We start from the raw sequence: 17382 nt of genomic DNA on the forward strand, positions 1-17382 counted from the left end.
GAGACAAAATTTTTAAAGTCTAACAATACTAAACTCTGGCAAAGATATGGAGCAATTAGAATTCTCATTCACTATTCGAGAACATGAACTAACACAACCAATTTGGAAAATTATGCCAGTATTTAGTCAATATATACATGTCTTATGGCTCAGAAACTTTACTCCTACAACATATCCTAGAGACCTGCATTCTTATATGCATCAGGATATGCATAAAAGAATGTTCAGAGTGGCACCATTATAACTGTCCCAAACTGGAAACAACCCAAACACCTATCAACAGTAAAACAGATAAATTTTGGTATATTCACACTATGTAATATTATACAACATATAGCAATAAAAATGAACAAGCTACAGATACATAATTATAAACATTACAATGTTAAGTGAAAATAGTTACAAAGATAATACAATATAATTTTATTCTTATAAAATTCAAAACTGGCTAAATAGATCTATAATTGTTTAGGAATACATATAGAGGTGGTTAAGATAGAAAAGAAATGCAAGAAAAAATTATAGACAGTTCCCAACTTACAATGGTTCATTTCAGGATTTTTCAACTTTATGATAGTGCAAAAGCAATACACATTCAGTAGAAACCATATGTTAAGTTCCCGTGTATTCATTCGGGTTTTCACTTTTAGTACAGTTCTCAATAAATTGTATGAGATATTCAACAGTTTATTATAAAATAGGCTTTCTGTTAGGTTATTTTGCCCAACTGTAGGTTAATATAAGTGCTTTTCACACATTTAAGGTAGGTTAAGCTAAGCTATGATGCTTGGTAGGTTAGATGTATTAAATGTATTTTCGACTTACAATATTTTCCCTTTTTTTTATTTGACTCTAGCCAATAAACTTACGATATTTTTAACTTACTATGGGTTTATTGGGACATAACCTCATGGTGAGTAAAGGAGTGTCAGTAACACGAACAACAGAAGAGCAGTTACCCCTGGGGAGACAGAAGAGATTATGATGGATAAAGAATAACCTAAAAAATTCTGTGATCCCAATAATATTCTATTTCTTGACGTGGGGGTAGTGATTACATGGTGTTAAGTTGATAACCATTTGATAAAATGTACATATACATTTTACAAACTTTTAAATAATTTTATAACATAAAATTTTAATGAAATAAATTTGGAAAGAGATGTGATAGTGAGAACCAAAAAAGTCTTATTTATAAGGATGATCAAAAGAGATTAAGAAAGGATGCTATCAAATCCATTCAAAACCAACTTTAAAAATCACAAAGAAACAAAGGCAATTCTGTATCTGAGAAGAATTACAGATATGATATAAATCTGCTTCATGGCTGATGACTGGGCTTTACTCTTTCATTCACTCAATAAACACTGTTGAGTCCTACCTTGTGTCTGGCACTGTGCCAAGGCCTAAGACTACAGGAAAACTTAGTGCAACCTCTTAGGTTTCTCTTAGCACTAGGAAGCCCGCTGATTTCTAATCTCTCTTGGATAAAAGGTTTAGCTGACTTATTAATTGGAATACAATCTCAGGGTAAAGAAAAATCTCAGTTCCTAATAAAAAGTCCAAATAAAAGGTATGCAGGATTATCAGGTGCTGAGCTGAGTACACGATAAAGTTGATGCCTCAACTGAGAAAATACAGGGAGAAAATAGGTGCTATTTATTTTCTCTAAACATAATAAACATGAATAGACAACGTTTATTTTTCACATCAAGTAAGGGGAAGACTGAAGAAGTCATTAGCATGAATAGAATCATAAAATAAGGGTTTTTAAAAACCTGAAGAATAAAGGTACAACTTAAATAAGACTTTGGCTCTTCACTTTTCCATAAAAAAGACCTATAGTGATATGATCTCTGCCACCCAACTTGTTAACCCATTTCTTAATTTCCAGACTCAGCTCTGAAAAATAAAATTTACCCAAAAAGACAAGGATTTGCCATTAGTGAGATTTTAAAAATCACTCTACAAGCTTCAAAACTCAAAAATAGATGTTTCCAAGTTAGTGTAGTTAGGGAAAAAAAAAAAAACCTTAATGTTTACTTACACATAAACTAAGCCTCAAATACAGAGCCACTAATCTAATCCCAACTCCATATCTGGTTTAAACTTATTCTCTGGATTAGAACTCCTATAATGTAGCAATATTCTGAGCAAAGAAGGCTCAGTCAAGAACAGAAAACACCACGGATAAATATGAACCCACCAATAAGAAATTTTTTAATTACTTAGAAATGAAAATTAGTAAGAAATTAAAATTAATAAGGAATTAATGGGGAAAATAGAAAGATGAGACTTGGTATCACACTAGTCTCCTTAATTAATGTTAATATCTCTCAGAAAACTCATTAAAATGAAATTTAAGTGATGCCCAGAAACAGGTAAGAATATCCCAAGACATAATTTTCAATGACCGAAACTCAAATTTTTACAACTTGAATTTAGATGAAGCATGTTTTGTTAATATTAATCTGGCAATCAGATTCTCAAATGATATGTTATGTATTTTAAAATTAATGTTTGTTAATATACTTAAAATTTTAGGTACCTCTTAAAGCAAATGAGAATGGAATCTGAAGACTGAGTACCAAGATCTGCTACCTACCAATAATGCAACCTTGAATAAGTGACCAAACCACTTAGTCTCACTTTACCATTGCCAACTTCACAAGACTTGGGCAACTTAAAGAAAACAATATATGTGAATAATATTGTACAAACACCAAAGCATGGGAAGCGCAATTTTTTTCAATCTACTACAAAGACTACTTTTGACGAACTAATAAAATATCTTTTATTCACAGTAGAGAAAAAAATTTAAATCTACAAAAGCATAGTATAATAAAGTCTTAGTTCTCTCCCTCAGCTTCAAAAATTATCAAGTCAAGACTAATCTTATTTCTTCTATTTTTGACCTACTCTCTCTCTTCCTTGACTATTCTGAAGCAAGTCCCAGACATCATATCATTAACTTCCCTAAGGGCTTAAATTCAATAGCCTCTATTTAGTTCATGTACAGGTATGGTATCTGAAGTCTAACAGAGAAGTCTGCGCTAGAAACATGGATTTGAGCAATGAAACACCAGCAATGAAATCAAGATTTGACGCAATAGCTCTGGATGAGGTCAAATATTCATGCTTGAGAAACAAGAAGGTAGATTATCTGGGTGCTTGTTCATAAAAAATACAAATAGACATAAAGCACATCTCTTCCACCCAAGAAAAACCCTATGAATTTACAAAGGCCTATAGATTTTTTTTTAATCTTATGATTTAAAGTGCTTTTCTCCCTTAAAAAGTGTCCCTACGTAGTAGCAGTAACTACTCTAAAAGATTTAACAAATCCCCCAAACATGAAGATATATTTAATGCAACATCAAATTTAAACACTGATATTGTAACCAACAACAAATCTACTTTTCAAAGTATTTGTTAAAAACTTGTTGCTCCATGTATATTTTATTCCTTGCAGTGTACAAATCTTTTTAATTTCTTTTGTATATTTCACAGCAAAATTTTTAAAACAAATTTTAAAAATAAAATATGATTCCTATTGAAATAGCTATGATAGATGATGTATCTTACAAGCATTTAGAGCGCTGAACATACATGAGAATATTTGTGTACTGAAAATGTTTATACATTCTTTAGACACCAAATGTTTTATATACTCTTTAGAAGCTGAATCAGAGATCATTTATTCTTACATTTTATTTTTTACCCCGAGTGTAAAGATTAGTTATGATCTATTTATACTCCAATCCTGAAAATGTTTTGACTCAAGTTCCTTAAATCCTAATTTACAATCCACTTTAAAAGAATTTCTAAAATTTTCTAAAATAGCATTCATAATCTGTTTAGTAAAGATGAACCTTTGTAAAAAAGTATTTGCGACCATTGGAAAGGAATGCAATTTTGTCCCTTTAGTTATATTAGTCACCAAGTAAAGGATTCAAAGGAGGTAAAAGAGGCACAATTTTTAGAAACACCATAGATTTCCAATGTTTCAATGTTGATGGACCATCATTGATTAAATGGAGCCTAAGTCCTATTTGGTCAGAAAGAACTCCAACATATTTTAAGCATATCCCTATCTTTCAAGTAATAGTTTTAGAAACAAAAGTGTACAATTTCATAAATTAGAGTGATACGCATTTTAGTTTCAAGCACACTATACACTTCTTTGCTCTATTTTTTCCCTCAGAAAAAAACTAGATATATTTAAAAGCAGTGTCAATTTTGGCTGTATCATGTAACTGCCATTTCACCTAAATTACTGGATTTTTTTGGCAAATATTTTTGATTTTTAAAACTTTTGAGGAACTGCACCTAATGTGTTTTAAGTAAAATCCAACTCAGTTTTAAAACATGATTGAAGAATCATTAGATCAAAATGGCATGTTCCCCTCCTCCACACACACTAAAATTCAATTCTTTTTTCAGATATCAGTAAATATCAACAGGATAATTAAGAGGCATAATTGCTTTCTCAGGAACCATCTACTAAACACAGCCAAAAAAGCTTCTGGTTTTCAAAAAAGTACAGTCTAGACACCCAAACATTTATTTAAAACAGATTCTTTCCTTAATGAAGATGTTTTCTTGTTGTCAAATAGGCAAGACATTGTTATTATTTAGTATTCATTTAAAATGTGATGGGTTTTAATTCAAGTATTGTTTAATATAAATATTTCTTGAGGTTTTTTTCATTTTCATTTTAAACATGAAAATGCATGGGGGAAGGGAGAGAACGTGTGAAAAATGTAGAATAACTTGTTGAGAACTTATTCTGTTTTTAATTAGGGAATTTTATAAAAATATCTTGTTGCTGTTCTTAAATTAATTCCGCATCAGAAGCCAAGTGATTTTTTGGTCTTGAATAGTAATGATACAGATTCTCTTTACCAATAATGTATATAATAACAACATTTATATATCAGATAGATTTTATTTCTTTACCTCTAAAGAAAACCTTAGTGCTTGTCATCAGGCACTAATGACATCATTAACATTAATTAATTCTGCCAGAGCGAGTAGTGAATTTATATTTTCACAATTGAAAAAAAATCACAATTTAGCTGTGGAAATTGCTATTTTGCACAAAATACATTAAAAACTAGTAATTTTCTTTTGATACAAGAAATGAAACCACTCCGTTTTTTGGTCTCTGTAATTCAGCAGAAAAGAATTTGCTGACATCCAGCGTCTTAAGGTTTTTACCTGTTTTTCTTATGAATCAGATTCCCCCTTACGTTTAATACCCTGTAGCTTTAAGATTTTTTTCTCAAAAAAAAAAAAAAACCCACTAATGAATTAGAGAAACATTGTCTCTATATATCCTCAATAACTGGTATAAAAATTACAGAAAGGCTCAACAAACGAGGTTACTTCACCGAATCTGTTCAGAACTTCAGCAAATTGAAGCAGTGCCCTTGAGAGAGTTTTAACATTAAAAGCAATCTTTAAAATCATAAATATGACCCATCCCTTACCCTTAAAGCACTTCACACACGTTTGTCTAAGAGTAGACTTTTTTGCCCCTACAGTATAAGCAGAGAATACAAGGTATGAGTAGAAAACGTCAAGTTTTCGTTGACCACTCAAAGAAAGAAAACTGTTGACGTCTGAACGTTGCTAAATTTTCGCGGGTTGCTAAATCTCCTGAAGTTGCTTCAATTGTAATTGCTCCGATTGTGTCACGAACACCCAAACCCAAACCGAACAAACTTCCTGGACAGAAGGGCGAGCTGAAGTCGGTTCTCAGAGAACCTGCCTGTCAACAGGTGGTCGGCCCGGGGGTGGGGGTGGGGGGAACCTTCCGCGTTCCCGCCGCCGCTGCCCAGGGACTCCCGGCCAACGCCAGCGCCCTCACCCTGCCGGGCCTGGCCACCTCCCGCCGTCCCCCGCCGCCCCCGGCCTGGCGGCGCACTCACCCCACTCCCCCACGCTCCAGCGTCCCGGCAGCCTGAGGTGGCGCCGCGGCCCGGCAGGCCCTGGGCGCCTTCCCTCTTCCGGTTTCCACTCAGTGCCGTGGGGTTTCAGCACCTGGCGGGAGGCCCTGGGAGAAGCACGTGCCTCTTTTCGAAGCCTCGTTCCCCGGGCGGGAACTCCGGCCGGGCCTCGCTGTGCCTGGCTGCCAGCCCCCTCCGGCCTTAGTATGCAGGTGCCGAAGCTTCTAGACGCCCCCGAGGGGCGGCCCAGGGGTCGCATCTGCCCTTCCCGCCCGCAGCCGCGACCTAAAGTGTGAAGCTCTGGCACGTCCCAGGCCGAGTGGGTTCAAATAACAACTGCGACGAAACTGAGGCCCTTGGGTACCTTGCTCCGGAGGCCACACAGTTGTCCAAACGAGTGCAAAGCCGGGTCTCCTGGTTTCGTTCCATTTAGCAGCCAAGAGGACTGCTGGGCCCCGCAGAGCTCGCCTCAGGGAGCCGCGGGCCTCGAGCGGCATTGGCAGCTGCTGCCTGAGCCAAAGCGGCCCTGGGGCCGCTACAGGCAGGGTCACTGAGGGGAGGGCCCAAAAGGCCCTGCAGCCCGGGTGCCCAGGCCAGTGCGGCGCAAGCTGGAAGCCTCCTCGCCCTGGCCGCCTGCCAGTTCTCCCCGGCACGTGCGGGGTCCGCACCAGAGATGCCACGGGGCACCCCGGCAGGTCAGGCTTGGCCCCGCATTTCACCCTAAGGCGCCGCCTAAGGGAGACCCTGCGTGGCGCGGGCCGGCCCTGCCTTCAGGCCTGGCGTACCAGGGCGGCGCCGCTGGGCCAAGGGCGGAGGGACAGCGGCTGCGCCCCTGTGGGCCTCTGCTGAGTCGGGAAAGATGGTTTGTTGGTGTGGGAAGGGCGCGCCCGAGCCTGGCCTACCGAATCCGGAGGGAGGACGCGGCCGAGAAAGCTTTCCTACAGCCGGGCTCGCAGCCCTGCGACCCCGCTGGGCGCGGAACGCGGGAGGGGTCGTTCTCCGAACCCCGCTTCACAGTGTGTTCTCAGGTCTCACACGGAATTTTTAAAAAATAGGGGATGTTGGTCACTTCGCAGGAAACTTTTCGTTGTTTCCTTGTTTCCTTCCCGCCCGTGAGCAAGTCGAGCAGATTCATGGCCTTACACCCAGGAGGTTTCAGGCCAGAGTCTGGACAGTTCCAGGCTCTGCATTTTCTGGGGGAGGATTACCCCTCAACCCCGTCTTCCCTCAGAAGGAGATGGAACTGTCCTTCCTGACCCCCAGATGCAAGCCAGTCGTCTTCTTCCCCTGCCAAAGTGAAAGGCGTCCTTGTCGACTTTTCCAGGTTATGAGTTTGTATGTTTTAAAGGAAGTTTACAGTACGAAGAAAGGTAATTTGGCTACTTCTGGCAGGAGCTGAGGGCTTAGAGGGACATCTTAGCACGTGGAAGGAATGGCTTGGATTCCCCAGCCGCGGTGAAGCCACCCGGGACAGCTCAGCAGCAAGGAAGGTTGTCTGCTGCCAACATGCAGGACACGGATCAGTTTTTTGTCGTTTTGCTTTCTTTTCCTTTTTGGCTCAGCTCTGAGAGCATTACAGAGCTATCCTTTCCCGCCTCCCGACCCTCTTCCCCTCCCCCTCTTCTTTCTGGTGCAGGCAATTAGGGTGAAGAAATCAGTGCCAGGCTCCTGCCTCTGAAGAGAAAGGAATTGCTTCGGGAATTGAGTCCTGACACCTGTCTCTGTCCTGGATGGCGAGGGGGGATGCGGGGTCAAAACGCCTGGGGGAAGAGGCCAGGCTGACGCAGAGGGGCGTGGTGGGGGTGGGGGGAGACACTCCCTAAGCGAAAGTTTCTGGGGACTTCTCTTGCCAAGTCCTCCCGCCTCATCCTTTGGCCTCCAGCTTCACTCAGGTCATTAACACGCGGGTTATTAACACGGAGTTTCCCTCGCTTTTAGCCCCCCGAGACCAGGACCTCGGGCTGGAATCAGAAGAGCAACACTGACAAGCCGTTCATTAATTTGCATTTATTTTCGGGAAGTAATGTAGATAAAGAGGAGGAGGGGGACTGCCTTACATTTCAACAAGTAATTTGTGATCTTCACATCAGACAAATCAAATTTACAAATTACTTTCCCACCTACTGGACGAAGCGGCCAAAGCCAAAATTGATACACAGGTGCGCGGGCTCTCCGCAGATTTCGGAGAACGAAGGTGCACTAAAAACTCACTAGACAAAACAAGGGTGTTGAAAGAGAGAAGCCGACAGAGGAGTTGGAACTGGGTTTGGGGCCTGGGTTTGTTTGTTTTTCCCTAATGCTGTACTTTTACGGATTTTGTTTTGTTTTGTTGTTTTGTTCCCTGGTTTTGGTTTTCTTGTTTTAGGTTTGTAAACTGGAACTGCGACCCTGTGCTTAGACCGGGTGAGGGGGTCAGCCCTGCGCCCCTGCCCAACCCCCACCTCTGTACCCTGACTTGTCTGTTTCCTCCACACTTCGGATATCCCGCGCCCAGCTTCCTGAAACCAAGCAGTTCTCTTCAATAAATACACAGAGGGAGAAGATGTGAAGAGGGCAGGGCAGCTTTGCAACAACTGAAAAAGAAAAAGCGCCATTGATTGAGGAAGAGCAGAAGGGGGACGGACAGAGGGAAAATATTTTTTGCTTTTGTTTTTTATATATGTGTATATATATGTATATATATATATATGTGCTGTATATATCTTAAAGTTCTGTTTCCTGGGTGCTAAGACAAGATATGTTCAGTTCAACCAACCAACAGCAACTAAAAAGTTTAAGTGGTCCCTGGAACGGACCTGACTATGTACAGCGTTCCCGCCGAGGCGGAAGCTTGAACCAGTCCAGCGCAGGGCGGGGCGGGATGCGGCTCTGTGCGCGGAAGGCTGGGGACGCGCTCCTCCGGCGGGCCTAGCCCTGGCGCGCCCCAGCGCACTCCGCTGGGGCGGAAGAAACGCCGGGAGGCTCTGGCCGGCAGGCGTGGAGCAAAATCGAGGGCAGCTGAAGGGGCAGCAGTCTGCGCGGGAGGAACTCTTAGTGGTTTTGATTTGGAGTAGTGTGCGGGTGCTCCAATGGGCAGAAACACGCCAGTTAGTGACTCCAGTGTCCAGAAAGAATAAATTAAAGTGTTGGGCTCAAACAGCGGATCAGAGCGCAGAGCCTCCGAAGGCTGCAAGTGCTTAATAGCTGTCCAGAAAGACTGGAAGGGGAGGCTTAAGAGTTTAGTAGGGGCTGAAGGGGGGAAATAATACATCTCTCCTGTATAGAATGTGTAGGCCAAGCCGAAGCACCGGTCCCCCCATCCAAGGGGCAGGGCGGGTTTGCACATCCCCCCAAGCAAGTGGCACAAAAATGGGGGCGGCAGTGCAGGCAATGGACATCTTTTTGGGGGGTGAAAATTCAGTTTTGGAGAAGACGAGGCAAAGGCGGGCGGTGCAGCAGCAGCAACAGGATCGGGACCACGGAGGGCGCAGGTAGTTGCGTTTCTTCTCCTCTTTCATTCCTGGGCTCACAAGACCTGGAACCGCCATGAGGCTTGGTCCTTATAGTCCAAACAGTCGGGGGAGTTGAAGTTGAGTTTCCAGGCGGAGGAAGCAGCAGCGGCGCCAGGCTCCTTGTAATCCAAGCAGTCGGCAGAGTTGAAGGCAAGCCCAGAGCCACCGTAGCCTTGGTGGTGGTGGTGGTGATGGTGGTGGTGGTGGCCTGAGGACTGGCTCAACGGGTGGTGCGCATGTGGGTGGTGATGATGGTGGCCCGCCATGGAGGAGGGTGCCATGGGGCTGAGCTGGTGCGGGTGGTGATGTGAGTGCATGGGCGCTAGGTATGAGCTGCAGTCCACGCCGCCAAAGTAGGAAGAGGAGGGCGTAGGGTAGCCTTGGCCGTAGCTGCCGCCCTGGCCGTAGGACATGGGATAAGAGGCTGCTGCGGTGGCGGCGCCTGCAGCTACGGAGCGCTGCATACACGAGGTGTTGCTAGGCGCGGCCAATGGCTCCGGCACCGACACGGACGCGGGCGCTGAGCCTGGCGAGATGGAGGCCGGGCTCCAGATAGATGAGGCAGCTGGTGTACTCAGCGACGACGCGGCCGCCACCGGGTTCCCACCTAGTCCCGCAGCCGCTGCAGCCGCTGGGTTGGCGGAAGAGCTGGACGCCGAGCTAGAGGACGAGGCAGAGCTGGACACAGCTGGCGGCGTGAATTGGCCACTGCTTTCGGAGCCCGAGCTCTCCCGCACTGGAGAGGACTTCTTCTTGGCTGGGCGGCTCTTGGTTCCGCTCCCGCTCTGCTGCTGCTGGCGGCATTTGGCGCGGCGGTTCTTGAACCAGACCTGCAGTGGGCCGGATGGGGGAGAGTGGGTCAAAGGGAGCTAGGGGAGCTTGTTGCTCCACCGCCCCGTGGACCCAACTCCCGGCCCAGAATATCGCAACCCTTTCTCACCGAGGCCTCCGCCCCTTCCTGTCTCTGGCCTGGCCAGACCCTGCCCCCTACCTCGGTTCCCAGCTCCTCCACCCTCCCCCATCCTTCTGCTCAAAGCCCCTCCTCAGCTGGCTCCAGAGCAGGGATGCGCACCTCCCCACCCCTACCGCAACTCTGCCCTAGGGCGGAATATTTCAGTCTGCCCAGTCAGAAGTTCTGCCATCTCTAAATTGCTGCTGTTGGCTGCTTCCGTGTATGTTTGGAGGCCCCGTGTGTGTTTGGAGGCCCAGTTTTCTACTAATAGAGCTCAGGCAACAGTGGAGAGGTACAGAGCCGAAGAGTGTGGAACAGTCACCAAGTCTAGGGCCTGAGCCGTTTCACTGAGCAGCTCCTGGAGGCCAGAACTGGGCAGGGCGAGTATTTGGGTGGGGGTAGGAGCAAGGCCAGAGGCTAAACAGAGGTAGTACTTGAGGGACTCGGGAAGGAAGCCTGGGTGAGATTTCGTTGGCCCTTTGGCTCCAGGTGGGGAACCAAATGGAATGGTTACTCTTCTAGGAGAGCCCCAGCACATGGCACTGCATTCCTGGTCCCCCTTCTCAAGCTTTCGAGTAAAGGAGGCGAGACTCTTGAGGAGAGTTCTGAGTTAGAATCCGAACGTTATCATCGGAACCCTTTCATCTCAAAAACAGAAATAAGAAAGCCGGCAGCAGGATTTTGCACTTAGCATCCTCTGTAAGCAGAGGAAGCGTCTAATGAGACCCAGGCAGAGCACCAGGCTCCAGCCAATCTCCGCTCTTCCATTTCTAGGATTCCCGGGGTGGAAGACAAGGGCAGAGGCAGAATTCAGGCCTCTAAGGGAAACTGCCAAGTCCTGGGGCAGGCGAAGAAGCAGGGGCAAGTGTCAGGCCCGCAGGGCGCTTTACATTCGGGAGCTTCCCTAGTCCTCCGGCAATTCTAAAAAGTACTTTCGATACCGATACCGAAGGCGCCCTAGGGCTAAAGGCGGAATCCAGGGCTCTAAGCCATTTCCTTTAACTTTTGCCCCCTTTCCTGGCTGGGGCCCAGCGCTAGGGGGAGTCCGAGAGCGGCTGCCCAGTCTGTAAGCCCACCCCCACAGGATGGTCTCCTCCAGAACTACTCAAGAGCCTTCCTAGACCTTCCCCGAGCAGCCTCAGCTCCCCTACCCAGACCCTGGAGCCCGGGGAGTGCGCACCTGGACTCTAGACTCCGGCAGGTTGATCTTGAGCGCCACCTCCTCCCGCATGAAGATGTCAGGGTAGCGAGTCTTGGCGAAGAGCGCCTCGAGCACGTCCAGCTGTGAACGCGTGAAGGTGGTGCGCTCCCGCCGCTGCTTCCGCGGAGTGGCTGCGGGGACACGCGGGGGCGCCGCGGGTCATTGGTGGCCACGTGGACCCGCGATAGAGGACTCGGGCAGGCCCCTGGCAGGCCCAGATCTCGGCCTTCGCAAAAGAAAGCCGAACTGGGAATAAAAGAAACTCCCTCGGGCGGCCGAGCCTGAGAGGCCACAGGTGGGAGAAAGTGCAGAGAAGCCAGTGTCTCCAAGATTCGAGGGCTGCCCCTCTCTATGCCTCTCAGAGGTTAAAAAAGTAAGAGAAGTCTACAATCTCCCTTCTTCTACATCCCCCCTCCCCTGCACACACACACGCACACACACACTCTGGATGGGGGACAGGGAGTGGGGAAGAGGTAGGCAGAAACACGACCTGAAAAACACTTTCGGAGAAAATAAATGAGGTAAAGGAGCGGGAGCTAAAAAAGAAACCCCGGCTTTGGCTCAAGTCGTCCTCTACAGCAGCGCAAAAATGGGTGCAGGACATCGATTTAGAGGACAATTTAATTAGGGAGGAAGAATATTCCTTCAGTGCAGCCTGCCGCTTCGCATAAGGAAAGTTTGGCTCTTTCTGTCAGGGCCTAACGAGTGTCCAGATTACACATTCCATGTTGGGGAAAAAGGAAAAATACTAGCCGCCCCTGGGTAGCGAATCCGCAGGTAAATGAGCTCTGCGCTGGCGGTGGGACCACAACCGGAGAAAGGTTGCCGGTGACCCGGCCGGGAAGGCGCATATTGCGCGTTTTCTCAGCCCTGGCCACCTCACACGCCCACGACTCTGCCCCATGCGCCGGCAGTGGGCCCTGTATTGTAAACAGACAGTGGGCCGTGTGTTGCAGCCGGCTCCCTGGGCCTGCTCAGCAACAAAGCTTGCACTCAAATCCAACAGTCTGGGGGTCCCCAACATTTGAGAGGCTGAGGCAGGGTCGGGAGGGCTGGTGCTCACCCGGATAGCCCACGGATGGGTGCAGGAGGTCCATGGCGGGCCCGGCCAGGCCCAGCCCGTTCATGCCGTATGGGGGTTGTTTGAGGTAAGACATCATGCTAACAGCTGGGTGGAGGCGCCCCGACGGATCCAGGGGGCCCGGGGCCAGGAGCGGTGCAGGGCTCCCACCACGCAGTCCTTCAGGGTCTGATGCGTCTGGGGGCCTGGCCTATGAAGACACGAGACACACGGAAACCGTCAATCGGAGCCACTTGGCTGCCAAGTCTTGCCCCGGGATAGACAGGGAAGGCAGGTTACAGAACTGCGCAGGGTGGTCAACTGGGATCCACAAGGCCTTAGCCCAGAAACCACAGTTACTTTGAAAAGTAAAGTTTTCTGGGTCGTCTGGCTCTAGGGTTGGAATGAGCCAAAGACACTGGTAGGGAGTCCATAGGAGTAAGGAGAAGTTAAAAGCAGGGCCAGGCTGGGGAGGTCAGAGCCAGAACCGCGGAGTGTACAAGCTCCCAAGTCCAGGCAAAATTCTGAATCCGGCAGAAGCCAGCTTCATGTTGCACAAGCAAAGGTTCACTTGGTGCCCGGACGGCAGGCCGCCCAGAGCATGAGGGGTTGTTTCATTTTGTTTCACGTGTTTTTGAAAAGGTAGAGACTACAAAGGGCCAATGTGGAGGGCTAATTGCACCTCTTGTCCACTTAGACACTTGGTTCCTTTAAAGGTCTCCAGGGCTGCGCCCCTGCCCCAGATCCCGCAATCACCACTCCAGCTGACCTCTCTGTGCCCAGCCACTGAAAGATCGCTGACGCGAAATCCCACCGCACCTCAACCACAGTAACGGGCCCAGGCTTCGCAGAGGGCCAGAGGACGCCGAAGGGGCCACTGTAGAGGGGGGCGACCCCAAGATGCGGCCTGAGGTCGGGAGCGCCTCAGCTGCGGCCAGCGTCCTTCGTTGCCAGCGCGCACCCGGCCTTCTCTCTGCCCAGTCTGGGCTGCGGACCGCAGGGCCCCAGCAGGGGGTGAAGGGTGACTGGCCTAGCACCTCAAAGGGTCTCGGGGATTTGTGAAGCCGGAGGGCAGCAAGTAGCGTGCTGCCATCCTTGTAGCTGAACCCGCGGCCCCAGGACACGGTCGAGAACAGAGAACTAGGCCTTAGCGGCGTAGCCCACGCAGACCCGAGCTGGGAGGTCGAAGCCTCGCCCCCGTCGCTGCCGGGAACCCGGGGTGCCACTCTCAGGAGTCAGGGAGGGGCGCTGGAAACTGGGCCTGGGGCCCTGGGGGGCCATCGCTACACCCCGCTTAGCAGGATCGCTGTGAAGCAAGCCAGGGACTCGGGCTAGGACGTTCAAGGAGAGAAGTTAGAGCTAAAGAAGCTCCCCCCAGCCCCGTTCCCGCCCCCGTCTTCTGGGACCCAAGACCTGGGCTGAGGGAGTCCAGCTTGTAGGAAGGGGACCGGAAGGGAAGCAGCCAGGGCTCTAGGGCCGAAGGAAAATGGGACTCAAAGCTGCGACGGCTTTGCGAAGCTGCAGCGTGAGTTTTCAAAGACTTTCTCCAAACTTAGCACTTCAGCTTGGTTACTTCGGAGGAGGCGGGGGAGGGGGCTGAGGGCCGCGACAGCGCCCCGGGGTCCTCGGCTCACCAAGAGGGGAGCCAGGCCGCTCCCACAGCCCCGCCCACCTGCTGGGGACCGGGGAAGCCGGGATCCATTTGAGGAGGGGGAGGTAAGGGTAACCAACGCGCTCCCGGAGTCCGGGGTGGCCCCGCGGCTTTCTCCTTACCTGCCCTCAGCTGCCGGGGCCGTTCACCATCTACCTGGATCTCTCACAGAGACCCGCCGGGCAGCCAACCTGCAAAACAGAGCAGCACTGGAATTACCCTGGCGGCTGGTCTAGGACCCCCAGGTTTCTTTCTTTTCCCAACTTCCTTCTTCCCACCTCTATCTTTTTTTCAATGGCTTTGTGCGTGTCCTTCTGGGTTTCACTTTATTGCACAGACACTTTGTTTGCTAAGCCCCACACGTTCTCAGGACATTGCCTCGCCCGGGATCGCGCCGAGGGGCCGCAAGGGGGGGAATTCGAGGGGCAGAGTTGGGAGGTGGCTCGGCGTTGCCGCGGCACTCCCGGTGCAACGTGGAGGCAGTGGGGACTGGGAAGTCCTGCAGAGTCACTTTGCAAACTAAATAAATCAAGCGATTTACCTTGTCGGAGTGGCTTGTCTTGCTCGGTTGTTTAGGTGATTGGAAATGTAGCCTGATGAAGATTGATCACCTTTCTACTGCCCTCCCCGGGTATGTGAACGCGAGGCGAGTGCGTAACGGGGCTAGGCCGCCAATCGGGGGCCCCGCGCGGGCTGAGTGACAGGGAGCCGGGCAATGGCTGCGCGAGCCGGGGGTTACCTCCGCGCGCCCCCGCCCTCCCCCGCCCCCCACACCCCGCCCTCCCCGCCCGCCCGCCCCGCCCCGGTCGCGCGCTAACTCCGGGACTCGGCTGGCAAAAGCGGCGCAGAGCTAGGCGAGGAAGGCGAGCGGAGAGCCCGAGTCCTGGCCGCGGAGGGGGCCGTGGGTCTCCAGGCTGCCCTGGGAGCCCCCGCCCTTCTCGCGCTCTCGGCGCTCCGGAGGGAGTGGCAGGGAGGAGGCGAGGTGCTGGAGAACCGGTTCCTTCGCTCTCCCGCGCGCTACAGGGCTCAGCCGCTCGGGTGTGGGCGCCAGGACCCGGGGGCGGCGGGCTGGAGGAGCCCGGGCCTCGGCCCCTCTCCCGGCGCCGCGGGCCCCAGCGTTTTCTTCCTCGGCGCCGCCACCTGAGACCGACGCCGCGGGCTGCTCGTGCCGGCGCAGGCTACTTTGCAGAGCGCGGGAGCAGCTCCGGGCGTGCAGATCTCTCCTCGGCCCCTCCGGACTCTCGCGCCTGGGAAGAGCACCCACTGGGAGGGCGCCGCCACTTACCTGCTTGCTCGTCGGCATCTCCCGGGGTTCCAGGTCCCCACCAAGGGTGTTTGCAAGTCTTAAGCGCTTCTACTGAAACGTTGGAGCCCAGCGTCCTCTTCCCCTCACACGTACACCCTACTTCTTAATTGAAACATTTTGATAGGAAAGTTTCTTTTTCGCTCTTTCTCTCTCTTTCTTAGACTGCCTCTAACAGGGACTTTTTGATGGAAAATGTGGCCACAGACCCCTGCCCTCAACTTTTTTCCACATGCTGCGTAAGGATCCTCCTTGAGGCGATTTCCCCGGATTGTTCGTACGGGCGAAGCCCATTTCCCAGCCGAAAAAACTTCCCAAACACGTCTACCTGGGTGGACTTTTAAAAGTGCAAAAAAGAGTTTTCGTTCCAACTCTAAGCTAGGCGAATCTTTTAAATGGCACCTCCTCCTGAAAATTAGGCACTTTATTCCCTTTCGAGGAATTTCTACCCCTTGTTTCTAATCTCCCCCACTCCCCCACCCCGACAGGCGGGGTAAAAAGTTTGCACAGGATTAAGTGTGAGGGCAAGTCAAGGAGCCTCCAGGCGCATCGCAGTGGGGAGCACTCGCGCTGCCCGGGCTGCGGGGTCGGGCGCCGAGAGCGGACCGGGCGCTGGGTGAGGAGGAGGAGAACGAAGGGGGAGCCCGCTGAGTGAAAAGGGGCCGCGGCCGCCGCTCATCAAAGTGCTTCCCCCTCCCCCAAGCGACACTTCCTTTGGAGTCCGAATAAAATACGGTAACAGAATATGATGGAGGGCACACTGTTTCCTTAACTGCTTCTCAAAGGACCCGGGAGATCTTCTTAGGACCTTTAATAAGGCTTTGGTCGGTTCTTTTGTTGATCTCTCAAAATCAACTCCTTCTAATTGAAGTTGGAGCTGAAAGCGAGCTAATGTTCAAAGAAAGTGGCCGCCAGACCAACGAAATTACATTTTTTTTTTTTTTTGACGATGAGGGAACATCTAATCAAAGGGGCAGGGGAGGAGGGGTGGGAGTGGGGGCGTACGAAGGAGAAAAGGAGGTTTTACAAGATCCTTCTCTGGTTCACAAAAGTCAGCGACACGGGCGCTTCTCTCCAGAACAAAGACACCGCGGCCCATTCACAAAAGGGAGAGAAAGAGAGAAAGCTGAATAAAAGAACGAGAGAAATGGGGAAAAAATGAGAGAGAGAAGGAGGGAGAGAGTGAGTGGGAAAGAAGCTTTAAGAGGAAAAGAAACAGTGCAGAGCGCAGCGCTAACCCAGGCGGGGACACACCTTAGGCTCGCGCAGGCCCCTACCAGGAGTAGCCCGCGAGGCCCGCGGTCAGCCGCCCGCGGCTCGGAGCCACTGTGATCGTGCTGAGGTTTAAAGAAAGCAACGAAATATACCCCTTCCTTAGGTTCCGAGGAAAGGCGCCGGCTGGAGCGCACTAGTTTTGGGGGAAAGAATATGCGGACGTCCCGGGGTGCGCTTCGCCGGCGTCCGCGTCCATAGCCCGGCGCTGCCCTAGTCCCGGCCAGTCCGCTGTGTGCCGGGGTTGGCCCTCCAGTGCCGGGGCGCGTGACCTTGCCCCATTTCTCCACCTTAACGCATTCCTCCCTCCACCAGGCCCTGTTTCGCCTGCAGCCTCAGCACCTGACCTGGGTCCGGCGCAGCGAGGTGGGACGGCAGTGCGCGCTGGAATGTGCCCGCGCGGTCCCCGGGGTACGCCTCGCGGGAGTCCGGCGCTCTCGGTTCCAGATGCTGCCACCATTCTCGGGGAAGTTGGGAGGTATCAAGTAGCACGGATTTTTT

At 50.1% G+C, this 17382-nt stretch overlaps 1 protein-coding gene across 1 annotated transcript; it reads right to left on the reverse strand.

Annotated features, from left to right (window-relative positions):
• Positions 1–8228: 8228 nt before the first annotated feature.
• Positions 8229–14985, reverse strand: OTX1 (orthodenticle homeobox 1). Its single transcript, XM_003830884.4, has 5 exons — positions 14848–14985; positions 14429–14497; positions 12659–12866; positions 11575–11726; positions 8229–10272 (listed from the first exon to the last, which is right to left on the reverse strand). Exons 3-5 carry the CDS (start codon positions 12753–12755, stop codon positions 9457–9459), a joined length of 1065 nt encoding a protein of 354 aa, XP_003830932.1. The 5' UTR covers positions 12756–12866; positions 14429–14497; positions 14848–14985; the 3' UTR covers positions 8229–9456.
• Between the last annotated feature and the right edge of the window lie 2397 nt (positions 14986–17382).

Source organism: Pan paniscus, chromosome 12, assembly GCF_029289425.2.
Source record: "Pan paniscus chromosome 12, NHGRI_mPanPan1-v2.0_pri, whole genome shotgun sequence".
Taxonomy (NCBI): domain Eukaryota; kingdom Metazoa; phylum Chordata; class Mammalia; order Primates; family Hominidae; genus Pan; species Pan paniscus.